At 45.0% G+C, this 27,891-nt stretch overlaps 1 protein-coding gene across 1 annotated transcript; it reads right to left on the reverse strand.

Moving 5' to 3' along the window:
* Nucleotides 1-113: 113 nt before the first annotated feature.
* Nucleotides 114-27,631, reverse strand: SRPK1 (SRSF protein kinase 1). The gene is made up of 16 exons (XM_086476716.1): nucleotides 27,601-27,631; nucleotides 27,424-27,484; nucleotides 15,694-15,812; nucleotides 13,807-13,915; nucleotides 13,277-13,364; nucleotides 12,976-13,063; nucleotides 11,370-11,476; nucleotides 10,538-10,703; nucleotides 9,514-9,539; nucleotides 8,811-9,024; nucleotides 8,089-8,517; nucleotides 6,592-6,692; nucleotides 5,554-5,661; nucleotides 4,172-4,241; nucleotides 3,653-3,745; nucleotides 114-2,748 (listed from the first exon to the last, which is right to left on the reverse strand). Exons 1-16 carry the CDS (start codon nucleotides 27,611-27,613, stop codon nucleotides 2,564-2,566), a joined length of 1,977 nt encoding a protein of 658 aa, XP_086332842.1. The 5' UTR covers nucleotides 27,614-27,631; the 3' UTR covers nucleotides 114-2,563.
* Between the last annotated feature and the right edge of the window lie 260 nt (nucleotides 27,632-27,891).

Consider the following 27,891-nt stretch of genomic DNA (forward strand, 5'->3'; position numbering starts at 1 on the left):
ATGTTCACCTACACCTGCACCGCATTCTGGAAATCAAAACTAAGAAAACTCAATCAATGGGCCACTAGCTCAGAAGGAACAGACTTACAGAGGGCACGTATGAGGAGTAAGGCTCAGTTATTAAATAATCTCTTTATTGTACGGCTTTCACAAAGAAAAAAAAAAGACAAAGCACCCGAGTAGAAAGAATAAAAATGTATTTTCCTTCAGGTTTTAGACTGACACAGCAAGTACAAATCCGTTAGTGTGAGCACTTTACGGCAATTTGGAAATTTAACAAACCTCAAGTGAACGAGCACACAGCACGAGACTGAACCCTGACAGCTGCTCCTGCGGGGCTTCAACTCACGAGCCACCTCCAGCCTTGGCTGCCGCGGTAAAAGCCTCCTCCTCCAGTCAGGGGTGGCAGAGGGAAGGGAGGGAGGGAGGGGACGGAGCTCTCGGAGGCGAAGCGTGCAGACCCCTTCAGGGAAAAGTTCTTTCATCAGCCAGTCTCAAGTTCGCAGGACCGGGGGAGCTTTCAAGACACCAGGAATCGTTTGCCCTGCCCATGTACCTTCACAGTATGGAGACAGCGGGTATTTTGGAACCCAGTCCTGCCTGCAGTCCTTCTGGAACAGACAGGGAAGTGACACACGACTGGAAAACTCCAGATGAAAGGGGGGAAAAAAACCCAACGTCAAATCAGCAGTTAAAACTCTTTTGGTATGTTACCTTCCTTTAATTTTAGATTATATGCATAGAGAACCTGATCTACTCCTAAGAGAACATGCAGCATGAGTTGCATTAATAAGCCCAATCAGGCACTGGACCGGAGAAACTCTTTTCCAGTTGATTAAATGACACGGAGGTTTATGAACGAACGATCCTTAACGAACCGGGATTTCCAAACACACACACACAAGTGACACCTAACAGCGGGCTTTGGCAGCTTTGGCAACGTAACCATCTCGAGAGCATCTGCGCAGCCTCCAGCACGCTCCTGCAGCAACTTCTGTCCTCTGAGAGCCACCAAGAATCCAAAGGCCTGTTTGGTCCAGGGGAAGGAAGCGCCTCTGAAGTCTCAACGCTGCCAAATCTTGCTTTAGATTAGAGTAGGATGCACTGAATCTGTCATAGGATGGGCAAGTCTAGAAGAAGCCATCATGAGATGATCAAATGCCACAGTGATTTAGCTTTCAATTAAAATTAACCCATTTAACTCATTATATCCAACCCCCTTCTGAGCAGCTTATACAGAAGCCCCACAGAACATTTTTACTTGGGGTAACTCTTCTAATCCACTATCTACATGAAAAAGTCAGTTCTCTTCCACTTCTTCTAGCTCTCCTTGTGCTAACAGCCCAGAAAATAAAAGGCAGTCCCACCCTGGGAAGTTATTCCTGAAGGCCAGCACCTGAAGGAAGTAGGAAAAGAAATCTTTACACTGGGCCTTCAAGTGTTGATTTGGAAAGTCAAGGGCTACCGCACGGCTGCGACACAGATGCTGCCACCCTTTTCCCTTGGGAAAAACTGAATTTGAAAAGAAATTAAGAGCCAGAGTAGACTGCATCAGTGAAAGCCCATCAATCTCTCACAGATACAGCAACCGCCTCAAGCAAGGCAAAAAAAGTGCCAGTAAGGGATAAAAACCCAAAAAACTTACAGCTCACTAAAAGGTTGGAAGCGTTGCCTGCAACAAGGCTGCCTCTTTGCAGCGAAAGGGGGCACCCATCTGTACGCGGAGGATTGTGCGTTGAGTCAGTTCCAGCTTTTGCTTATTTTGCTTGTCATCTTTTAGTCACAGGCACAGGCATGAAAGTAGAAAACGTCACCGAGTTCAGAAACTATTCTGACTATCTGGGCACAGGGAAGGAAAAAGTAAAGGGCCAGGGCACTTTGGAGGAAGAAACAAAGGAGACTAAAACCTAGGTTTAAATAGCTCTTTTCGAAAGATTTAAGCCGCTAGAACTAAAGAAAAGTTACGTGGCTGGAAAGCAAATAATACAGCAGTCACCTAGAAAATGATGGGAGGATTTCGAGGTCTTTGCTCTACGAGGAACTAACACCACCTTGGCGCCATCTGTTACTTCTCACCCCATTGCTAGCTACGGGATCAACGGCGGGAAATGGACTCCTGAGTCAGCGAGATAAGGAGGAGTTTGGATCTTCACATCCCCCTCGTGAGGAAAGGGGAGTTCAAATTCAGCTAAGGGAGCCTACCTGAGCACAGGTGAGCTCCCACCTGTGACACACAGTGCGTAACAGCGAGGAGACTCAGGGAAAAAACTTCATAGTCAGGTCAATGAGTCTTTGGCGAAGCCCAATCAAGGCAAAACACAGCTGATGCCCACTGGCTGAGGAGAGTCCCCATCAAGTCACACAAACAAACTCAGCAGAACAGGTTAGGTTTATCTAAAATCTTGGAAGCCTTGAAGGAAGAACTTCACACCGAAAATGAACAAGGGGAAAAACAACAACAAAAAAAAAAACACAAAACCAAGGGAGCTGGGAAGGGGCAGGTGGGTGCGTGTACGCTATGCTGTAAACCAGAGTGTAGTGCTGCGGCGCTGGGTCGACGCCTCTAGGAGTTGAGCCAGGGGTGCCTGAGACACTCCGCTGCTGTAGCTCGTTTCTCCGGGATCAGCTCCAACATGGGTAATAAGAAGTCTGTGAATGCAGCTGCCTCATCTTGGGACCACTCGTATTTTTCCACCAAGACTTCAAAAAGGCCCCAGGGCTTCAGTTTGGTGATGTGCTTCAGATCACCTGAAAACCAAGACAGAGAGGCGTAAGCGCAAGACGGGGGAGCAGAGCGGCTGAATAAAACAGGCCGAGCGGCTACACCAGACCGACCGAATTCGGAATCGGCTCCGAATGGCCGGGCACAGGGAGTACAGCACGGCAGGGCATGCTGAAGGGAGAAATCGATGACACTAAACCACCTTTTCTATCTGCTTTTGAGGACTGTTCTAGAAACGTACTTCCCTGAAGGCTTCTTCCTTCCCTCCTGCTCTTTCTGACCCAATATTGTTTAACTCCATTAAACCACCGATTGTACCTGTTGACATGACAGATAAACACTGCGACACTGACTCTGGAATACACGCAGCACCGTTTGAGGAAGCAAGACATTACTAAAAAACGGTTTTATTAAAAAAAAGAAAAGTATTAAACTAGGTCAAAAACTTCTTCTTGAGACTCAGTAAATTTGAAGGACCAAGGGCTTTCTGATCAGCAACAAGGCAGAGCGCATCCCGAGCAGCACAGCTCGGGAAGCAAGGCATGATGTAGGTGACTGGCATGCTAGAAATGGAACAAAGGCATCTAGAGAAGACTTCAAAGGTGAGTCAACACCTCTTCTTGACAAAGATCAGCTAAATAAAACCAAATCAAGTCTGAGTAAACATCTACAGGACTGCTTTTCTACCTGCTGCGTTTGATCTGCACCCAGATGTGAAGTCCTAGGGCGCAGGATACTTTTAGCAGTCAGAGAAGAACGCCTTATATTTAGCTGCGGTTTTACTGAGAAAGCCTTTCATAAAACAAAGGAAAGCCTTGAACAGGCATCTTTGCTTGCATCTATTGTTAATTGGTATTTCCAGCAAGGCACTGGAAATATTTGGGGCAGGGGACGAGGGGCTGAGTGACATTTCCTTTGTTTCCTTTTTACCTTTTTTGGTGAAAAACTCCTTGGAATATTTTCCTGCCAAAATGAGCTTGCGAGGTATTTTCCCCAGAAGTTCTATGATCAATGCAATGTGATCTGCATTTTTTCAAAAGAAAAGACAATGAGACGCAGCCACACAAGACATCTCGATGCCCAGTTTCCTTCTCTGGGATATAAGGACAAAGACACTATCTCCCTTAAAAATTACTCCGAGATCCACCTGAAATCAGGTTACATTAAGCAAGGACAAAGGCAAGGGGGGAAAAAAAAAGGTAAGGGCCATTTGAGGCAGGAACAGTTTGAGAAGCAAGACAGAGGACTGGAAAACATCAGAACAGGAACATGGACTTTATTGCGCAGTGGTTTACTGCAGGGGCTGGAGCACAGCTGTCCCCTAACACCCCTGATTTGGGTAAACCACCTCTTTGCAGGGAGCCTTTGCGCCGCTAACTCGCAACAGAAAGCTCATTCTGAAGAGGTGTCACATCCCATTTTAAAAAGGAAAGACTTAGACAAACACACCTTCATCCCGTGAGTAATCTTCCCCAGAATGAGGCTCGAAGAGATAGTCCCCTGTTGCTAACTCAAAGGCCTAAACAAACAGAAACGAGCAGGTTAAGTCGCTTCAGAGCGCTTCACACAGGGCTGGATGTCCTGCAGGTCGATTCTGCATCTCTCTGCGGGCCAGAAGCAAAGCGGTGGGAAGAGTGACCCATAGAACTCTAGTTCACCATCACCATCTCACGATGTGCAACTACATCGATGATGTACACCCGCGATGAACTCTGGGTCGCAGCACAAGGCAGTTCGCTTGCGTGAGACTGGACAAACTGGAGGCACTTCACAGGCTCAGCCCCTCTGCGCCTCAACGGCGTTTTGCGAAACATCACATCCAGATTATTCACAAAGATTCACCCCTCCCTCCAAATTTCAGATATTAAAAAGACATTTTTCAAGCAGTTAATCTCTGAACATTCACCTGTAGATACAAAACTTTAAGTGAGAAACACATTCACATTCATTTCAACTCACCACTCGCGAGTTCCACGACTCGTTTACCCTTTAGGTATTCACTTCTACTCAAAACAGTACCTCTGACCTTCTGTATTCTTAGGTTTTTTTATGTGCTGCTGTACTCTAGCTACTGCATTAAGCAGAGTAACCACCACATAATTTTGGCTGCACAGTCTGCAGAGACAACATGATCCTACCGCATTCTGTTTTACCACATTCATCCAAAAAAAATTAAAAAAAAAAAAAAAAAAAAAAATCACAGCTTGTTTCCCAAGCCAGCAAAAATTACTTCACCTATTGTCTTCCAAGCTTAAAAAATAAACCTCAAGCTCCGATTTGTAGAAAACACAGGATGGAGACACCAGAGGCACATGCCTAGACTGATTTTTTTGTTTTTTTCTTTACAAATCACCACATTCTACATTTGTCAGCTATTACAGGAACAGCTTCGGCCTCAGCATTGCTCAGATTACAAATGATTCCAAGCATGCAGAGGATGCATATGATTAAAATATGAATTTTTACTGCAGACATCTGTGAAACAGTGCTGGATGCAGCAGAAAGCTCTTTGTTTAAAAAGATTTTGTCTTCACAATTGCACAGTCGTCTCATTTTTCCACAAAGCTTGGTGTCAAAGTGCAGTTATATTTGAAATCTGCCAGTGCTGTACAACAAAACTAACTTTCCAAAGGAAAGCCACACGTAGCAAAAACAAAAATAATAAAAGAAACAATTTTGGTAGGGAAACATGGTATTCAGCAAGCCTGGAAGCTGGCTGAACACCTGTGAGGGTTTTTTGCCAGGCTTGGCTAGTGACTGTGCACAGCACACACGAGTTTCCCAGAATGCTCCCCAGAACCAGTTTAAAACCCCCGGATGACAGCACTCACCATGCAGGCCGTGCTCCAGATGTCAGCAGGGGTGTTATACCCGGATCCTATCAACACCTCCAGGGAGCGGTACTGTCTTGTCTGGATGTCTTCAGTGAAGTGCTTGTGCTAAATGGAAGAAACATTTTACTAAACAATTAGAGAGCATTTAAAAGAGGAGAGTCAACCACCTGGAAGGCCAGAGCTGATCAAAGCTCACTCCCACTACATTTCAGCTGAATTTCCCATCCTCATTAAGTATCTCCCTGTATTCCTACAGGTACTGTTTAAAAGCTCTCCATGAGACACTCCTCCTTAACTAAAACAGTCCAGCAATTTGGAAGAAAGCAAGCCACAAAAACAGAGTAAGGGAAGCCTGTTTCAGAAGCTGCACCCCCTCTTACCCGATCACAGCAGCCAGCCCATGACTCAGCTGCCTTCAAGCACACAAGCCACACCGCTGTGGGAGAACCACCTTGCCAGACGCTGCAAGCCTGATGGGCAATTCTGAGTCTGAGACTCATCTCTCCCCTACGATCTGAAGTATTCTGCCATTTAAGCAGCCAAGCAAAAGACATTTCTTCTATTTGAAACGTCAAACCCTGAAAAGCAGCACAGCACACCATCAAAGAACAAAACTATTTCTGAGTCTTTCATGCGCTCACGAATCGGCTGAAAGGCTCTGACAAGCTGATAAGCTACAGAACTAGCACATCAGAGCGACTGGTTGCAGCTTCCTCATGCTCCAGGAGAGCTCAGACTCCAGAAGTTTCGCATATGCAGATTTCCACAAGTTTTATGTGACACTTCATGGGCCTGTCAGAAGTGATCTGATGACTGAAGGGCACCCAGAACACAGGCTGAAATCCTACGTCACAGGACCATTTCTTCACGTCCCTGCTCCCTCCTCCTTTTTCCCCCCCAACACCGTTTCAAACCGTCACTACTTTCACAAGCAGGTCCAAGATAGAATCTATTTTACAGATTCCTTTCCATCTTGGCATGCTGTGAATGAATTAGCAGGTTTAAATAGTCAATGTGAAAAGATTGTAAACTTACCACCCAGCAGGCATTTCCTAGGTCAGCTATCTTCACTTTGAGCTTATCTGCATTCTTGGGCTCAAGAGGATTAAGAAGGAAATTCCCAGCAGTTGATTTTCCTAGAGGCAACATGTACAACAGCTGATCAAAGCTATATGGACAGTGTCACCATCTGTCGCCCAAATCCTACAGCCCTCTCCCTACCCAGGAAGGGTTTTGGTGACGGATCAGAACTTTTCCCTTCCCAAAGCTGAGGTGTAAGAAGCAGCACCAGTCTGCACCACGAACACCAGACCCAACCAGCCTTATAAAGCAGAAGGACAAGCAAGCACAGGCAAGACTGACCAGTTCCCAGCACCCTTCGCACACCCTTATACAGTCTGTCTGCCTCTAGACAGGCTTTTTAAATAAGGGCATTGCTAGAAACAAACACACCTCTCAACACTTAAGTCCTCTTAAGTCTTTGAAGCAGAGTCCACACATTACAGCATCTTTCTGACATACCTGTCACTCACTGCTGCAGCACAGTTACAAGAGCTAAAGCATATATTGGGAAAAAACTCAGTGACACAGTGGCGAGCAAAAATATGAAGTCACTAAATTACATCCGGATGTGGCTCTAAGGCAATTTGGGAGAGAGCTGTGAGAAGCAAAGCAGACCTAGTAATCTAGCAGGGGCATCCAACTAAATGCAGTGCAAGTTTCAAATCCTTTTCGCCCATGAAACTCCCCAGCAGTACTCCGCCAAGAAAAGGCTACAGAAATTTTTAAAGTACAAAAAGTCCCTCCTCCTCCAAGCAGGTGTACTTCACCTGACCTTGATTCAAAGATGCAGAAAAGGACAGTTTTATCAATGCAGTCAGGTTTTTAACACACACACACACACAGAGCATGTTTAAACTGCTGTAGGCTACTGTGTCTCTTATGTTCTCCTAAACCTACAAGACTTACAGCTTTCCCCCCCCGGAACAAGTCATATTTAAATAAAAGCATTAGAGAGGTTTTTCCCTATGCTGTATAAGCTTTGTTTCAGTCAGGCCGCATTTCCAGTTCTGGGAAAACACTTACTCATCTCAAGTAACTGAGAGGAGTCACCTGTGTCAGGAACAAAACTGTCAGAACACAGAGCAGCACTGATCCCACGATTTAACAGCCAGTGACAGTTCGTAGACTCATGTTTCTATTAACCAAAGTCACATAAGCAACACCTGATACAAAGGAGGGAATGTTCCTGTACTGAAAAACAAACCTATAGGTACTTGTTAAAAGTGGGAATACTTATGCAGTCAATAGTCAAAACTAAGTTACGAGCACAATTAGAAGCAACAAACAGGAAGTGTCTCAGAGTAGGACTGTCAGGTTAATCACTCCTGGGAGGAAAAGCCTCAAACAGGTGGTTCTGAGCACTTCAGCCTACAAACTGGAGGTTTCTATTAATACCCTGATGAAGTGTTGTAACACAACTCCCCCACATCCAGGAGAAAGGAGCCCTTTCTCGCAGGGTTCCTCTTATACCTTTGTTGTCGGACGGGCCATTATTCTCATTCTCGTCCTCTGAAGGTATCTCTGTCCGGATGCTTTCCTGCAAATGGTTAATCTCCTGCTCATTGAATGATCGCTCTTCGGTGGACGTGGGCTGACACATCATGGAATCTTCTGAAACTAAGGGCACGAACGAGTCCGACATTGCTTCTGGAGGCCTGTTCTCCGAGTCACCGTTACGCTGACTGTAGTTACAACTATGGAAGTTCTCCTCCTTCTGCGTACGAGGGTGATCGCCACAGTCATTGGCGTTATGAAGGTCATCCTCAAGTCGCACAGACCCTTGATTGCCAGAGTCCGGGAAGTCCGTCATTTGTATCACTCCATTGCAGTTTATTTCTGTTACACATTTTTCCACGCTGCTTTCCATTAGAATAGATTGCTCTTGCACAACGACTTCAGCTGGAAGAGTGGAAAAGGAGAAGATAGCAGAGTATGCCTAAACAAAGCGATACCTGAAGCCATTCAAGGGAGCCCTCAGAAGCAGGCAGTTCTCAAAACGCGACTGAACACAATCATTCACCGACCCAGTTTGTACCAGCAAGTCTCCTGGCCTCTTTAGGCAGCCAGAACGCGACGCAGAAGGTTAGATGACAATGGCCACCTCTGCGAAAGGTGCTCGCTCTACTCATGCCAGCATGAGGGGAAGGACAACCCTGTTGTGTTGCTACTTTAGCAGCATTTTAGGTCCTTACCTGGCTTTTTGCTGACATTTTCCTCTGGCGGATTAGCTTTTATGAGCATTTCCAGAGGGCTCTGAGCTTCTTCCTCCTCTTCAGGCTGTGTCTGCCCAGGGCTTGCTTCCTTCTCCATTTCCTCGATCTCTTGCATTCGCTTCTCTAACAGCTCTGCCTGCCGTTTCTGCTTCTTTTTCAACTTCTTTTTCTTATTCTTTGACATTTTGTCAGCCTACACAGAAGCAAGCAGAACAACTGGACTTAGCATTTCTTATTTCAGTAAAATCGAAAATGCATCAAGTTTTAGTTCATTTTAGAGCTGAGGAACCAGTCTGGGATGAGAACGCTAGGCAGTTCTCCTCCCAGATAAAAAGCAGATATTAAGGTTTTTGGAGCAGTTGTCCATGGCTCTTAGCAGCACATTGCTGTCCTGACCTGAGAAACAGACAGTGTTCTCCAAAGGAGGGATCTCGGACTCCACAGACAACAGTCACCTTCAGACCACCAAAAAGCCTACTCGTTCCGGCGAGGTCTGAGCTAACGCTACGTACATCTCCACGACAGCATTGAGCCCGATGCCTACACTTGTCCCTGACAAACACAAACCACACTTTTCCTGGCGATCGGAGGTTGCTTTCCCTCAACTCCAACTGCACCGTGGAACAACGCAGCAGGTACTATACGTAGGTGGGTACTTACACATGGAGGCTAGGACACTTACTGGCTTTGGCTGTGGTGCAGTGCTCACTGAAAGGGAAAGGAAGATCAGTAAATTAGTACGTTTATATTCAAAACCCAACTGCATTCTTATCTTAAGGTAAGCTTTTTCATACGTGGTTTGGTACCAACATTTTAAAGATATCATTTTGAAGGCTCACTTGTCTACAAAAGTACAGCAAGAATGAAAGAGTGAGAAAAACATTAAATGAGTAAATGCATAATTAAAATTCCAGATAGTAGACTTGCTTGACTGATATCAAAGACTTAAACTTCCTGTCATGCAGCTTCATTTACTGCATGTATTATGCATCTTATTGAAAAGAAAATGCAAATCAAAACATTAGAATACCAAAGCTACGGGAGCTTCCCTAAGCTCAGCTACGATGGGCTCAGCCAAACGTTGGCGTTTTAAGATTATGACTGACAGAGCCTTCCAATACACACTGCAGTAGTTCTTGGAAACTACACGCTGGTACAGATGGATATTCTGAGGAGGAACAGGAGGAAATTTGCTCTCAGATCTTCAGGGATGTTAGCACGTCAAGGAAGCTGTTTCTGTTACAGGTTTCTCAGACTTTGGCAAACTGACAACAGGTAAAAGCATCTTGTTGAGACCTTCATAAAATGCATTTCCAGCATCACGGAACAAAAGGAAATAAACTTTTGAAGAAAGTGCAGGAAGCACCTCACCGCATTTTCACTGCAGCACTGGACTGAGTGCAGTAGCGTTTATGCAGTGTGGGCCACACCAGACTGACAGCCCCACCACCTGTCAGTGCCCCATCAGCTCTGCTGAAAGCAGGCGCCAGCGCGCAGGTATCCTCCCTCCGTTCTTCTTACACAAACTTCCTCACCAACTCTGCGTTACAACTTTTGATTAACCTCCCAATTCACAGCTGCCTTTTCAGAGGTGACTTGCATTATTGTTCCACCGTGCTCAGTCTGGAATTTTTCCCCTAGTGAGATTAGCGATGATTTGGGGGTTAGGAGGGGGAAAGAGCATCCATTTTCAGGAAAAAACGCACCTGCAGAGCCAGATGGCGGGGGAGCCCCAGATCTCTGCCACTCCGTCGCTTCTGCAGCCAGTCTGCGGATATACTGGTCGTTAACACACAGGAGAATGTTCTCGGGTTTAATGTCCGTGTGAATGATTCGACACTTTGTGTGCAAGTAATCCAGACCCTGAAGAACCTGCAGACAGGGGAGAAGGAAATCGGTCATTAGAGCAAAGAATGAGCAAACTGAGTGACGTGACAATGCAAATTGCCTGACTAAGGAACGTGAAGGGCTTCTGTGTTTGAGAATACTCCAGAGTAGAGCTAATGTGATCAGTGGTTCAGTTCCAGAAAAAGATTCACATACAGATTTTAGCTATGAATTCAAAATAATGTCTCTTTACCCTCATAACTTAACTTACCACAGTTGAAAATCTAATCTTAATACCTTACAATAAAATTACGCTTTCCTCCTCCCCTCCACCTCACATGCAGAAGGATGTTTATTCTTGGGCAACCATCCAGGAAGAAGAACAGGTTTCTCTTGCTCTTCCCATCATTAAGGAGTGTATTTACAGCGACAGAGTAAAAAAAAAAATACAAAAAATACTTGCACTTAGGAGGAATAACCATGGTAAGATAATGTTAAAAGCCAAGCTGGCCTCCCATCACAGTTTAAGGGTCAGAAAATAAGTATCTGTAGCAGGTTTTTGCAGTAGAGAAAGGAAATATTGATCCAAGAATGATTTTGTTGCATGAGATACACCAATTTTTAGCTTTTGTCTTCTTGGATCTGAGAAAGATGAGTGAACCCGTTCTCACAGGGTCAAGGGGAACCAGTGCAGTCAGAACTGGAACTTACCTGTTTGATGATCTTTTTGACACAAGGGAGTGGAAGCCCCTGATAATTTGACTTGATGATCCACTTCAGGAGATGATGCCCTAGAACTTCAAACACCATACAGATATCTGGAACTCAGTCAAGGAAAAAGATCAACATCCTGACCCAAAGAGCCCTGAATTCCCAGGACTAAGGATCAAAAGAAATCCACACCAGTTAAGTGTTTTATATTAAAGAACCCTCATCCTTCTGACTCAGTTTAGAGAAGACTCCTTCCTTAACAGCACCATCCTATCCTAGACATCAGTGCTGTTCTCTAAAACCTAAACCAGAGGGATGGAGCTCGTTAGGACAACGGTCCTAATGCAGCAGTAGCAACCTCCTGCTTAGAGCAGGAGCCAGTTACAGGAGCAAGTGTGCGTTAGTATTTCCTGCTAGTACAGAGACAGCTTCAAGCCAGCAACATACATTTTGGAACAGCCTCGACTGTTGCCCCAGGCAAAACTCGATGACAGATCTCTCTGTACCAGCATTACCTGAAAAGATAAGAAATTTTTCATTTCATAAGTCATCTTCAGAACAAGAAAGTTACTTTCTCCACCCTCCCTGGCCTCTTACCAGCAAAACAAACTTTTGACAAGCCTGGCCTTCAACAATATTTACATTATCTGCTTTTTATCTAGAAGATCTCAACAGCTACAGTCACTCCAGTGACATATTCAGTATCATGCCTTTGCTTTAGAAGCCAAACTTCTAGGAGTTTATTAGACTGCTTTTCTTCTACACTGGCAGAAAGCATCTGTTTCACAAGAGTGAAAGAAAAACAAGATCAAGTCAACATTTACTGGGTGCTAGGTACTAGAAAAAAGTTAACAGAGGAAATATATTACAGGGCTACTGTTTCCTAAAAGTGGTGGAAAGTTTATAACTTACAGTTCAATTCTCTCAAGCAGCCTAGTAATTCTCACTGAAATATTTCAAGTCCGAAGTACCACAAAGCTGAAACACGCACAGAAGTCCAACTTTCAAATTTTAAGGGTGCATTATTAGGATTTGTCAAAATCTCTGCCCATTAGAAAGCTGTTCACAGAACTACAGAGGATTTTCAAAGCAATACGCTTTAAACATCCTAACAATGTTGATGAAGTCCAAGGTAAGATGCTTCTGTAACTAGAAAACTAGAAAACCACCTTATTACCAAGTTATAGACTGCATGTGTTTGCTATTTTTAATTACGGATCTTAACATTTTGTACTGCTTAACTTCAACAAGGGGTTATTACCAGGCTGCTTGCAAATTGAGGGGTTGAGATAGCCGGGCTCTCTTACCAGAGGCCCCTCAGACACTGAGCCATTCAGTCCTGATTCACAGCACAGATGCAGCCACCCCACCTCTCACGTTAAAGCATGACTAAGAAGAGCCGTCTCCACAACGTACACATACTATGTCAGGCTGACCGAGCGTTCCGGATCTGAGCTGAGCAGGCAGTTTTGAGGCAGATTCTACAGCAGGTTTCCTTGGGCAGTGACAAGGATGCCTGAGCATTGCTCACCGGCTCCGACATGGCAGCTACCCAGCAAACTCCCGTCTTTATGCAGTTCTTTGCCTTTATTCCACAAAAGGATACGAGACCCATTCACTCCTGAAATCTTGAAGTCATCTAATAACTGGACAACTCTCTCTTTACTTGGATCATTTGGATCACTGTTGCGGACCTGCAGAGAAAAAGAGGATTCATTTTGTGTTCCCTGAGGTAACTCCCAGGCAGGAATATATTTTGAAGTCAGATCTACTGCACTACTGTTAGATTCCTCTCCAAATTCTTCGCAGCAAGATGATCCAGAAATATCAAGCATGTGACTAATGCGAACTTCCCCAAAAGAATTAAAATAAAATAAAAAAATTGCACCCCACTCTCAGGCACTCACCGATTTTAGCAACTTGATTTCATCCAGTGCTGTTTCCGTGTAATGCTCCGCACTCTTCACCACCTTCATTGCCACAAATCTCCTCCCTCTACACACACGGTTAAGTAAATTGGAGACTGTTAATGCTCATACAAAGAACTTATTCTCTAGGATTATCCTACTACTTTCGCATATAAGAGAGCTACTTATTTAAGGCATCATAGAAAAATAAGCTTTAAGCACTCATAAAGGTTGTCTTTGTGTCTTTTTATAAAAAAGTTTTTTATAAAATCAATGTTAGTCATTTCTCACAAAATGAAGTAACAGGTCAGGGACTGCCCAACACAAGAGCGCTCTTTCCAAACCACGTGGTTTGTCCCATTAACTCCCTCCCACACACCTGCACGCACCATAGCAAAAGAAACTCTTGTGTTTGGATGGGGACAGCTATGTTTTGTGTTTACATCTAAAAGCAAAAAGACGCTTTCTGACCATCTTTGCGCCATGCCGTGCATTCCCACCAGAATGCTAGCTAGAACAGAAGGACTTACTGGATGTCCCAAGCCAGCCACACAGTGGAGAAGTGGCCCCATCCAAGCTTCCGAATCACGTGGTATCGTCCATTAAAGAGATCTCCTATTTTCACAAGATGGTAGCCACCTAGAAGAACAGTGGGAAGTTGATATATCAAGAGTCAAGTATATATCACGCAAGTGCTGAAGAGCAGGTATGTGGAACAAGCATCACAACTCCAGGCAGACTTATTTGACCTGTTTAAACTTTTTAACATATAAACAAATGCAAATGTTTCTCTAATTGGATCTTGCTAGAACAAATATACAGTGTGCTAGAGGAAGAGCTGTGAACAGCCCTCTAGTAGATTGAATCTAGTAGACTGAAAAGTTTTAACGTAATTGAACTGGAATAACTGACTTTTCCTCCTTTTCAATGCAGGCCATCACTGTGGCATCACAAAAGATTATTTCCTCAGCGAAAGCATCTGAAGTCTGCCAGGCTGACCACCTTTGGAAAAGAGCTCATGATATTCAGTATCGGACTCTTTACAGATAAATCTTTTGCATGCTCTGTCGCTGTAAGAGGAACGAATACTGCACCCGGGATCCCAACAGCGCTTCCTTTCGACTGTTTTCCTGACTGGAAGGCACTTGCCATTTACCATCACCACTGAAAACAGGGAAGTCTCCTCCCTGTACCCCTAGTATCTCTCAAGCTGCTGACTATGCAGGAGGATTCCACGACGGAAGCAAAAGACACGAAAAGCCAGATAAAGCCACATGGGAACTGGCAGAAACAGAATGAAGAGAAGAATCTGCAACTGTTAAGGCATAAATTTTTGCCAGAACCTGGAATTACACCCTAGATTCCAGGTGCTTACTATTCAATTGTGGCCAGCAAATACTGCCCATGAAAGACATCCTTTGTCAGGAAGATTCATCCCACTTGATTGACTGGTTCACAAACAAGACATGGGATTGCTGTCCATTATTTCATTAGCTCAAGCAGCAGAAGTCCCTTTTCTTCACTTAAAGATTTCAGTTACGACAGTGACAGCTGCGCCAACTGCCAGTTCACACAGTGGCTTTTTTCTTCCCACTTGCTTTACAACAAACAAAATCCCACAAATACTTGGGTAGCACGCTAAAAGTAATGTAAATGCTTTGAAGTAAAGCACTGAAGTGTAAGAAACACTGCAATTCAAGTTCCTCGTGCCACTTCTACTTTGCATTTTATTTTATTCACATATATAACATTTGTTACATGCTTCTCCCTCTTTCTTATTCAATATATACAACAAATATCACAGAAGTAGAATTCCAAAGGGCTTGGAGGTGGGGCCACACATCCAAGCATCCACTAATTGATCAGTTGAACTTGTACGATCAGTGTTCTGTCTTTTAAAAAGTATTTGCTACGTTAAAAGACAATCTGATATTGAATTATATACTTTGGTATTTCCATTTGCTCCGTATTTAGTTTCTACTCAGAGAAACAGACTATATTTGCAGACAAAGTCATCTGAAGAATGGATACTAAGATGATGTTCTTCAAAAGAAAAGAGCACAGAATCTGAAGCTGACTTGAAGGATTTGAAAGGGTCCTTTTTCTGATAAAAATCAAAAAGAAACTGAATGTGTACTTGCTCTTACCATTTTTGAAAGCCCTCTGGCAGAGAGGAAAAGCCAACAGCTTTAAACACATGCATTAAGAACAGCTCTCCAACTCGAATCTTGACTGACAACAGAGGGAACCCTGGAGAACCATCTCACATTAGCTTGAAAAAATATTATCGTCATGCAGTTTTAAAAAACACTGAAAGTACGTGGGAGCCTATTCTCATTCTCTGTAGTAGATAGGAAAATCGAGGGTATTTCTTGATTACATTGAAAATCCTGTGTCTTAAACAGGCAAGTGCTCACCTTTACAGTAATCATTTGGATCCTCTTGCTCATCGTCATCTGACCCCAGGATTTCTTCCTCTTGCTCTGGAAGATCATTCTCCGAATGAGCAGCAGGGCCCCGATGCTGAGGGTCGGGTCTGAAAGAGAACACACTGCATGTCTCACGTTACTCCTCAATTCAGCAGCTTTCACTTCACACGAGGGATTGCCGATAATGGAGGAGATGCAATATTCAGGGTTCAGAAAAAACTTTTTAAATGCTTTTACTCCTAAGCTAGTATAAAAGTAGATGGAAACAATTTTTTCATATACTGCCGAGAAATACAATTTAATGCCCTAGATCCACTTTTAGAGCGGAACAAAGGAAAGACCAGACAAGACAGCGAGTTAAAAGCCCAGTAATCCCACCGAAACGCTAGTCTCTGAACCCCTTCTCAGCCTTCCATTCAGTGGGGACCTTTCTGAAGGAAATCTGTATTTTAAGATGTTACCTCATATAAAACCTGAAGATTTAAATGTTGATGAGTGTTATTTTGAAGACTAACATCAATTAATTCTTACTCCTTTGGGAAGAAAAATTAAAACAGTGTTTTAGAACTTGTGCCCTTTATCCCTTTCACTTTTGAGATCAAACAAACATTTAACAATCCTGCTTCTAACACTTTAGCACTCCAAAATCCTTAATATCGCCCTTGGTTTCTGCTGTTCTCATGTGGTGGGCTGCACTTCTAGCTCATCTCTTCACTGAAGGTCTAAAGTTTGTTACAGTTGTCTGAACTACAGGGAGTGGGAGTACACAGAGCAGATGTCCTGTAAGCCCTTCTGAGAGCTTGTGATTGCAGAGGGACTGAAATCGGGCGCTGAGGTAGCTTTTTTTTTTCACTCCCACATTCATAAATAAAAACATTAATTTTCTGTGTTTAACTTTCCCCTAAACGTGCTACTCGAAGTTGCTGCTTGTGAAGATCGTGCTGGCAAAGGCCACCTCATTGCTCTCATACATTTAAGCTGTGTTCAAGTTCCTTGAGCTAAAACATATTGCTCTGTCCCCTGTGCCCCAGCTCCTCCTTCAGGGCAGCACACTGCTCACAGCCAAACAGCTCATGACACAGTAATACTAAAACAGCTCAGTTATTTACTTTACAAGCATTACAGGGGATGGTTAATTGCCTACAAAGTTTAATCTTCAATATCCTTTTGGACAAAGCAAGCATTTACAAGGAAACCAGTGCCTATAGCCCATTTGCACTGGCAAGACTTAATGACATTGGGGACATTAACACTAAGCTTGCTTTTCTTGGAAGTACAAGATATTAAGAAAAGCTGGAGGAGTTGGCCAAAGAGGCGGGCCACCAATTTCTTTACAGCAATGACGTACAAGCATGAGATAACGTTCTTAGCAACGAGCTTCCCTGTCAGTGTGAATTAGTGGAAGTTTCTTGTATAGGAACTATTGTTCCAGCAGATATAACTGATACCTTCCACCATCCTAGTTCAAACTCATCTAGTTTTGCTCAAAGAAGGAGGAAATGTTAAGGCAGCCACTGGTTATGCTAATGCATATGGGCTTTTGGATGCAGTTTTCGTAGCTCGTAACCAAGCTGGAGCCCTGTGCATCCTATCGTGGCTGCACTAATCTTAACCCATGGGACCAATTCCGTATTTCAGTTCTGAGCAGTTATACAGCAGAACGAACCTTCAGCATTTACCGACTACAGACACACTCTGCTGAGGCTTCACACATTAAATACACCACTACACATTAAAACCACAGCCATCCTAAATATCTGCGGAGCACAAAAAGGAAGAAATCACACGTTCCAATCTAATCATGACTAAACTTGTAGCCATTTACAATCCAGATCTGAAGTTTATTAAAGCAACGAGGAGCTACAAAGGTCATCCCGGACACAACCAAGCCACCCGACATTTATTTCAGTTGGTTGTCAGAGCCAGTAAGTCCTGCTGGCTTTTTAGTTCAGGAACAGATACACAACACAGATTAGTGGTCTCGAACCATACAACAAGACCGCCAGACAGTCCATTCCACTGCTGCCAGGCTAACGAGACATTTATTAACAACCCCATAGCTTGATCCAGCCCCAAAATATTTAGTATTCAGAATGTTCCCTCCCCTGTGAGCTACAGAATTACAAGTCAGGGGTAGGAAGAAGGAACCCCAGGAATTGAAGGGAAAAGTCTTGGAAGTCAAAAAGCTACTTTAGAACTGCCATATTCCTTTGGGGGACACCAATAAAGTCATAGACTATCCCCAAATTAAGAGCAGGCAGCAAAGGCAAGGGCCACGGACGGAAAGGTTGGAGGGGAGACTGGATTGTCATATACCACAAATCCTACAGCCAAGATCAAGAGAACCAGAACGCAGGATCGGATCGAAAGAATTTAAGGCCAGCAGCCACACCCACAGCATAGGTAGTGAAGAGCGGCTCTCCCCAACGCTGCTTCAAGATTCCCACTTTTGTAACTGCCCAAGACATAGGGGATTAGAACAGATTCAAAAGGAAATTCATCTTGTGAACCACTGATGCAGACAGAAACATCGTGCCATTCTGCAGTCCCAATGCTCTTCAATAATAGCAATTTCATGCATCAAGGAAGAAGTTACTGGAAGCACTAAACTCCATTCTCCTGGAAGCTTTCTGCACCCCTCCTAAGAAGGGGCTGACAAATCATGCTGCTGACAACCTCATGCACGACACACCCTGTAGTCTGCATCCAAGTCTGTCCAGGGGATCCAAAACCATTTAATTTCTTTCTTATAATCTATTATACCAACTAATGTGATAGTGAGCAGTATTCAGGCCACATACATTGCTACAGTGCTATTTCCTTTATGAAATCGCCTCCAAAACACATCTCCTTCCTTTGCCTTCCTGTGAAAATTCATTGGATTTTATTACATCCCTCCACCTTCTTCCCCAAAGTGACCGTGTCAATTGCAGATACGGATTAAGAGAGACTTCATGAGAGCAGAATATCTATTAATACCAAAGAAAAACTGATGCATAAACCCACAACCCTCATCTGTCTGCTTGGCTCACACAGACAGTACTCCAAGAGGCACAAAAGGCTGCTAAAGCCAGCAGAGAAATCCATACTCGGGATTTAAAGATGACAGCCAAAACGGCTGTCAGCAGTAGTGCAAAATGCAGATAAAATATATAAAGAGCCTATGAAAAATGGTTAATGGTTTACATGTTAAAAGCCAAGTGTTCTAGGGTACTTTTTTTATTGCCACCTCTGTTCTACTTAAGAACACTTTGATCAGCTTTTACTTTTGCTCTCTCAACGTGCAAACTGATCATCAGAATTAACTGGATCTGCAGGGTCTCTCCACAACTATATAGCAATATTTTACTTAAGGAAAACAATGTGGAACAGCAATGCTAAGGCAAAATGCTGGATCTTTCACGGAATTCATGTGAATCCACATCTAGAGACCCTCCCAAAAGTCCTTATTCTCTCGGGTTTTGAGAGATTATTGAGGAACTGCAAATTCACGAGACAAAAATGATTAAAGAGGGTAACCTACCTGCACGAAGCACGGCCTCCCATTGATAAAGATATTACCGAGGATAGCCCAGTGGTTTTCGAAAGAGCCATTAAAAATCAGATGCCACACTGCTGAGGAAGCAGGGGGGACATCGGCGGCAGGCGGAGGGGCTGGTTCTTCTCGAACGCAGCACAGCTTTGTGCCAGGGTGAGGGAGAAGAGGGATTTGCCTCCACCACCTAGCTGCAGATGCACAGCACTGCATTGCAGGTGAAGGGCCTTGCAGCAAGGCTGGGGGTTGCTCTCAGCTGATCTTCCTGCAAATTCAGTCATGTTAGGGGTTGAGCGTAAATAGATTCATCTGCTTCTCTTGATGTTTCCCTGTCTCAATCTTCCCTCTAATGAAATTAGAAATTCAGTCAGATACTCTGTTTCATCTTCCTGAACAAGCCGGTTTTATTTGCCTATTCAATAGTCCACTGGATTCAAAGCTCCGATGAAGACAAGGATCACGGTAATTGCCAACAGTCCAACCCTTTTGATACAGAAATGCCAGCACAATCACACAGGACAGAAAGGGCGTTCAAAGTATAAAAAAAATGAATTTTCTGAAGTAATTCCAAACCTCCCCATCCAGAGCTGCAAGGAAAACTTATCCTTTATGCTTAAAAGTAACAACAAAAAGCAAGAGAAGGAGTCAAATCTTCTTCAAAAAGGCGAAACGAGTATTTTTCACAGCAGCAGGCACTTAACATCTGCCGACGACGACGTAGAAGAATTACCAGCCATTTCCTGTGCCTGTTTATCCTGCTGGTTTATGTAAGCGATAGGGGAAACAAGTCAGCAACAACGTGACACAGCAAGTAATAATTTAGAGATTTTTCCCTGCTACGGAGGACTGTTTGCTAGAGAAAGGCATTTTGAAGTCGGCTCTGCAGTTCTCAACCAGGGGGTTAAAGAAGAATTGTATTAGTCTATCTAAAATATTTTCACCTCAAAAGCTCACTCAAGTTTGAACACCCTTTTAACAGTTTAGCATTGCCAAAGCTCTTCATATTAGAAGAGGTGCTAACAACACGCAAAATTTTGCGCTGTTAGACAAGGTTTTGCTCCACATTCATTGAATGTATCACCCAACACCTCTGCTCCCCTCTGCAGTGCACAGCAGTAACAGTTATCTGCAGGAACTAAAATTTCAGTCACTTGTTCCATACAAAAGGTGTTCAAAGAGTTTGAGAAAACCACATTGGCATTCTCTTGCCAAATTCCCACAGAATCACTTATCTGGTCCACACACTAAGAATAAGGTAAAGAAAAACCGATTAAGAAGCCTTAATCACACAACACGTGTTCTTACAGAACTGCGGTGGAACCACCAGCATCAGGAGGAGGAGAAGATGGGAGACCACAGCACTCCGTTAGTACAGAGTGGCACCAGCACCCTCTCCTTCGCCCTTCTCTACAAACCACCAGGCAAGGCGTCACAACAGCCAAGTCTCCACACGCAACTTCACCATCAAAACTCAGAACTTGTTTTCTCCACCCCGGTAACTCACATAAAACGCCTGGAGAGAGGTGTTTGGTTCTTCTACTGAAGAGCATTAAGAGCAACTTCTTCAAAACTCTATTTTGTACAGAAAAGAAGTATTTTTCCTTGTCCCCAACCCTGCAGAAATATTGTCCATGCTACCTATCTACCTGCTTTGAACAGGCACAAAACCAGACCCCTTCCACCTCCAAGCAAGGCAGGCAGCACACATTTAATTCAAACGACTTTCACACCCACCAACCTCACATATGTGCCAACAAAAAAAAAAAAAAGACACTCTCCTTCCTCCTCTTCACCTCATTTTGCCATTCCCTTGACGTCTGCAGAGATGACGCCTGTCTGTAGGAAACCGAAGACAATTGCTTCCCTAAATGATTTCTAAGCCGCCTGCAGCATAATCTTTACAAACACTGTCATTCCTCATTTGTGAGCTTAAATTGCACCCGTGGAACATCCCCAAACAGAACTCGATTCAGGGAACACAAGGCTAATGACGAATCCAGCTCATGCTGTCGGAGATGCAGATCAGAGCACTGTAAGGCACCCCGGGACTCTCGCTGAAGGAAGCGTTGCTTTCCACCGCAATCAGCCAGCGATTCCCAGGGCGGCACACCCACTGCAGCGAGAGCTCGCTTCAAGTGCTGGTAAGGATTCCTTGCTTTCATTTGGGGAAGAGGAAAAAACAAAAAAAAAAAAAAAAAAAAGAAAAAAGAGCTCCATATGGCATGGTGAAAAGCCGGGATTGAAAAATCTCTCCCCCATTTTCACATCTGTGCATCAAGACAATGTCTCTTTAAGGGAAGCAGGCTTGCCAGACTGCATCTCGTTACTGTTCCTCACTGTGCCTGCAATTTCAAGATCGTGTTGAGGCACATCTAGTCAGAATGACTGCTTCTGCTGCCAGCCTCCAACACGCTCCCATGCAGCTCTGCTAGCAAACCCAGCGTTCAATAAATACTGTAACTGTGTTGACTCAAACCTGCCATACGAATTCAGGTCTGAAATGATAAAAAGTATTTTCCTGCTTGGTTGCACTTCATCTTTCTGCTCAAGAAATGTTTAAGTATCTGAGAGGATCTGGGGGAACTGTAAATCATAGATTGTGGTGGACGTGCGTGTCTACAATCCACATTATTTTGGGATTACTGCAATTCATTCACTCTTGTATCCCAATTTTTCTGACTAAAGAACTGGCATTTTCTGCCCATAGGGCAGATCCACAATACTTGCTGCTGTAGGGCAGCCATCCCAGAGCTACAGGAACACCACAGTCAGGAACTTAAGAGGACTGGGATGGTCTAACATGCAGTTTTGGAAGAATGGTGCTCAGAGGCACCAAGACTTACTTTTGTTTAGTGGATCTGTGGGAATTCAGTTTGAAGGTAAGTAATAAATTTCACATGAGGACGGTACTAATGTGCAAATAACAGAAGCAATCAAGTTCCTCGCTCCCCATATCCACTCCCCCACACAAGCACTTAGCTGGAATAGCAGACAGTTCTACAGCTTATTACAAACCAAGGGACTTCCATGGAAACCAGCAGATCTTCAGTTGTGTCCTGTCAGAGTCTGACAATCACTTCTGTGTTTGAACGCAAAAATCCCGTGGGCAACGCATTCTGACTCTACCCTAAACTTATGTCCAAAATACTTAGGAAAGGTGCAGCCCTCGCATTAATTATGAAAGACGAGCAAGGAAAACATAATTCAAGATCCTGATCCCAGGAAGTTTTGAATAAGGAAGTTGAGGAAGAACTCGAGAAGACTGTCAGAACTCCAGGGCTCATCGAAGGCTGCAGGGAAGTAATACAAGCAAGACATGCACTAACAAACTGGAAAGTATCAGACTCTACCAGGAATTTTCTGCTCCTTGGACTCTATAGACGGAAAAATTACCAACTTCCTCGTCTCTCTTCACAGCAATTCTACTGAGGAGGAAGAAAGAAGTGAGGCTTCACTGCACGTCAAGAGTCTGGCCAGAAAATTACAGGTAAGTGTAAACCAGCTGCTTGAAAATACTGAGTATTGCACGGATTTGGGAAGAGAGAGAGTAATACTGTACCAACTCAGCTCTGCCACTGCCCTCCCTCCAGGAGTAGAGGGAGCCAGAGGAACTATGGAAATTCCTGGAAAAAAATCTCCCACTCGGTAAAGCTTATAAGAAAGGATTAAATAAATTCATCAGGGCACGCAGAATTAGAAGTCCTTCAGACCACATCCACTTCCAGAAAACACCACATACTGTAGCTGTACGGCTGCAACTACCTCTGTACTTATTCGTGCTTCATAAAATGGTCTGGTTTGAAGCACAATCAGTGCAACACCCCTTACACAGAACTGCTGGTTTTGTGCAGGAGTAGACTGACTTTTCCTGAAACATAAAAGCCACTGGTGAAGCAAGATATTAGACTTGCTGAAACAGTATTGTCATCTGGGCCTGCCAGTGAAACACCCATCACCTACACACCACACAGACCTGTAGCCCAGTTCTAGTAATATGCTTATTTGCTTCATTTCAGAGAAAATGGGCTAAAACGTAGAACTACTTGTTCAGTTTCTTGTCTGTTTCTTGAACTGCTTTGAATCTGGATGGGGTTTTTAGCTTAGTTTCTAAACTCTGGGTCTTAAATCTCAGTAGTAACCTTAAGAGTCATTTTTCCCTAGGACAAAGAGAACAGTTTGAGCTTCTAAAGGTTTACAACGTACAACATAGACAGAAAAAAAGCCACAGTGCTTTACTGGCAGCTATGGTCTAACAGTGACAAGTGCCCGATTCCATTACAAATTACCAGAGCCACTGGCAGAGTATACCTGTATCTGCATTTCAGTTCAAACAGAAGCTTGCATTTTCAAACAGAAGCACAGTTTTGCAGTAAATACCAGATCTTCCTCACATACCAGGCTTCCGTTCACAAGGCCCAACAGTCTCGCAGCAGAGGAAATCAATCTGTTTCACACGAAAGCACGTAGGTGGCACATCCCAGCACCCCTTCTGCCAGGAACGGACATTCTGTCTGCACTAGAGCCAACTCAAAGCAACATTCCCCGCCAAACAGGCTGTGGAGCCTTCAAAAACCACACTTGTCATCTCGTTGGCCTGCCGGGCTGCCTGAAGAGCCGCTACCCGACTGCACGGAGGCACTGCAAGCACACACACGTGGCCCGGTCTGGGCCACGGGCCCTGCAAAGCAAGCAGCAGCCACCTCGTGGCCGATGAACCGCTGGGAAACCCACTGCTCTTTCCTCCTGCTGCGTTCATGGCCAGCCCCATCCAACACAGCTCGTGACACGCCAGAACACAGGAACTTTGTCTTCAGTTCCCTGGAAGTCACAGGAGGAAAACTAGCCCAAGAACTGCTCCCAGGAAAGCACTGTTCAGCTCCCCCACCTTCCTAAGAACCAGGGCCGATATTATGCCTAACACATTCAGCTGCCAGTGCTGAACTCCAAAGACACCAGTAACTGCTTCAAACACAGCACTGCAAAAATCTTCTGCGCTTTTGATAGCTGGGCAAAAATACCTCCCTGAATGCATCTCATCAGATAGAGCTGTCTGAAGAGTTCACAGACCGAGTTATTAAAGTTTTAGTACGAAAAAAAGCTTGTAAGCCTACGAGCTCCTTTTTTAAACACAGGCTTTTCTGAGTGCCTTCGGGAATCAACTGACTGCTAGTGCCAGCGATGTTCACACCTCATGAAACGATAACATTAATACATCCCATCCTTCCCAGCGAGCTCTCAGCACAGCTATCTTTTGGCAGCCACGCACATCGCAGGAGCCTACGTACCAAACTCCCCATGCTGTAGTAGCAACTAGAGCTTTGACATGCATGTTTTATGACGTATTGGTAATTTTAAGGAAAAGGCCAAGCAGAAGCTTGCCTCTCTTTTTCTAAAAATAATTTAGATGACAGCAATTTTAATTCTAACTCCTTGCCTTTTTGATAGGAAAGACCGAAGTGAGAAGAAACTGGAATCAATGCCTCACTCAAGGCCACAAAGGAACCCAGCAAGAGCCAACGTTAGGACTCAGGATCTCCCTGTATCTAGGCTTGCTTTTTGTCCCTCGAAGGCATTCAGCTGTCACTCCCTGTCCTTCCTCCTCCTCAATTCTCACCGAAATGGGAGCTGGGCAAAGGTACACAGTCACGGGACCAACAGGCAGGCTGGGCAGCTCTGAGCTTCCACAACAAAGATGTGGGACAGCTGGTTTAATGATTCTGCCAGATTACCAGATTTGGGATAGTTTCACTGGAGTGGGAAGACACAGGTCCCTCACCTTCGTGTTACCAAGAAACTCTGCCTGTGCTCTTTCTGCAGAGGACTATGTTAGGATAGATGCACTCACCCCTTCCTTGATAGCAAACAAAACTTAAAAGATGGGAAGAAATAGGAACATCCTGAATTTGTGGAAAATTAAGAACTTGGACGACCTTCCCATAAAAAAACCCATCTCGTACACAGAACTGTGACTAGTATTTGCAAGGGTTTTCTGCAAACAACCAGTTTAGGCTGGTCTTGTCTCCAACTAACTAGCAGCAATTTTAACTACTGAATGATGAAAAAAAGCAGTAAGTTTAGTTTTGTACTATACTCAGTCCATTTTGATAACTTCAACCTTTTCAAGTGTTTTTTTTTTTTCTTTTCTGTTTTTAAGCAGATTGGGTTGATAGGAAAACTTAAAGCAGGTGTAGTTCATTTCTAAAGTGAAAGATATTTTCAAGTGCTTTAAATCCCTTCAGAACATTCTCTGCATTTTCATACTTACCCATAATAAGATCATTCCTAATACTTACCAACCGTAACTTTTTCAAGTCAGTTGTTTCATGCTTTTTACTGCCCTTCATATAGAAAAAAAGTCACATGTGTGTGATCTAACCAACTGCCACGGAACATTAAATGTTAAAAGGACATTCCACATGGTTTCAAGTTTAGATTTTACAGAAGAAGTCTTACAACCACCCAGTTAAGCTTATTTTAGAAGATTTAACTAGAGCAGCTTTGTATTTAAATACCATGAATGTCATGAAACTGCACCTAAAGTTAGAGGCTGACACTGGGTTCTTTTTGTTGTACAAGATAAAGCATGAAGTACATGCAAGTTTCCTTAATTTGTGAGGCAGGATCTAATAAACCTACAGTACCAGAAAACAAGAGTTGAATTGTGGTTTAAGAGGATAAACACAGCATTTTACAAATAGTATGGCTCTCCACTCAAATCAAGGTTAGTGGCAAAATCAAGAGCTAGCCAGCAGTGCAGTTAAACCTGCTCTGGCTACGTGGTTAAAAAGGATTTTTTAAAAAAAGACATGCCAGCACTGAAAGTTACCATTCAGCACCTCAGAATTTACACAGAAACCAGCCTTTCCAACTGCGGACTCTATTGGCAGAGTATTGTTTGTCTGCGGGTGAACAAGAAAAAAAAAAAAAGAAAGTAACAGGTATGGAATTAAACAATGGATTATTCATTCAGAAATGAATGCAGATAACACTATAGAAAGAGAAGAGCTCTTCAAAACTGGCCCTAATGCCACCTTCAAGAAATACCAGGAGCACGTACAAAATAGCATGGAAATGTAACGCACGTCTCCCAAAAAAGTTTAGTTAGTGCTTTTCACCCCTCAGAAGCTGCATCTCAAAATAACTGCTGGAGACAGTATTTTTAAATTGCTATGATTTGTCTCAGGAAGTGACTAAGAAAGCATTAGTCTAGGCCTAAAGAAACCCCCCCCCAACTCCCACCCCCAAGGTCTTACTCACTAACCACCTTTGGTTCTGAGGCACCAGCGAGTCTGAAACCTCCTGAGGTACCAGAGACTTGACACAAACCAGCAGCATTTTACTGCGCACACAGAACCGGCTCTAGGATTGACATCACCTTTCCCTAGAAAGGAATCCACGAGCAGCACTGAACGCAGCACCCAGTGCACTCTGGTGGGAGCCGCTGTTTAGTATTTACTCGAGATCTTTTAATTTTTATATCTGCAGCCAAAAGTTCACCACATATAAAGACTTGTGAAATTCCTGCGGCAGGAGAAAAGCCACACGAGAGCATCAAAGTCAGAGAAATAAGTAAACAACACATCGCAGCGTTCTTACGGCTAGATTAAAAAAAAAAAAAAAAAAAGACACGGGGAGAGGGAAGAGAGTCAAGAGAGCACGGGGGGGGGGGGGGGGGGGAGGGAAGAGAGTCAAGAGAAACTAGCTGCTAAAGCCAGCTCTGGAGGCTCCAGAGAGGAGAGGGGCTGCTAGCAACCCCCACCGGGTACAGCCTGGGGCCGAGGGAAGGAGCTGCAAGGACACGGAGCGGAGAAGCACGACTGCAGCTCCATCAGCCCCCGTCCACCGCCCGCCGAAGGCGCCACCAGAAGGGACGGCGGGGAACCGTCAAGTGCAGGCGAAAACCAGCCCCGGCGGAGAGCAGGGCGGCAAAAAACCCGCCGCCCCGGGCCACCAGCCGCGCCGGCTCCCTGCCTGCGCCGCGAAACGCGCCTTCAATTAAACTCGCCCTAAAAACCCGCCCAGCCCAAGGGGCTTGCACGCTCCCCCGCCCCGGGAGCACTCGGGGCGCCGCAGGGCTCGGCAGCCCCTTCCCCGCGGGGGTAACAAAGAGGCGGCGGTGCCGGCGGGAGGCAGCCGCCGGTGGCGGGAGCTGCCGCCTGAGGGGAGCCGGGGGCCGCACTTACTTCCTCTGGGCCTTGTCCTTCTTGGCTTTGGTCCGCTTCTTCCGGGCCTGCAGCGCCAGCACTGAGGGAGAGAAGGGGAGAGAGGCGTGAGGGGCGGCGGGCCCGCCGGAGGGGGGGGGTGGGGGTGGCGGGGGGGTGGGCACCGCCCCGGGGGCGCGGGGACCGCGCGGCGCTCACCTTTCCGCTCCATGGCCGCCAGAGCCGGTAGCCCCGGGTGCCTCGCGCGCCTGCGCGCTGCGCCGGGCCAAGCTGAGCACGCGCGGCTGAAGGACCTTCGCGCGCCACCCCGCGGCCTCGGCCTCGCCTTCGCTAACGGGTGCCGCTCGAGAGGCGGGGGAAGCCACGCCCACCCCGCTCCCTGGACACGCCTTCCCCTCCCCGCCCACCGCGGGGCGGTGCTCGCCGCGCGCCGGCACCGCCTCCGGCAGCGGTATGGCGGGCGGCGCGCAGGCGCGGGCGGCCGTGCGT

This window comes from Leptosomus discolor, chromosome 21 (genome assembly GCF_034619465.1).
Source record: "Leptosomus discolor isolate bLepDis1 chromosome 21, bLepDis1.hap2, whole genome shotgun sequence".
NCBI classification, from domain to species: Eukaryota; Metazoa; Chordata; class Aves; order Leptosomiformes; family Leptosomidae; genus Leptosomus; species Leptosomus discolor.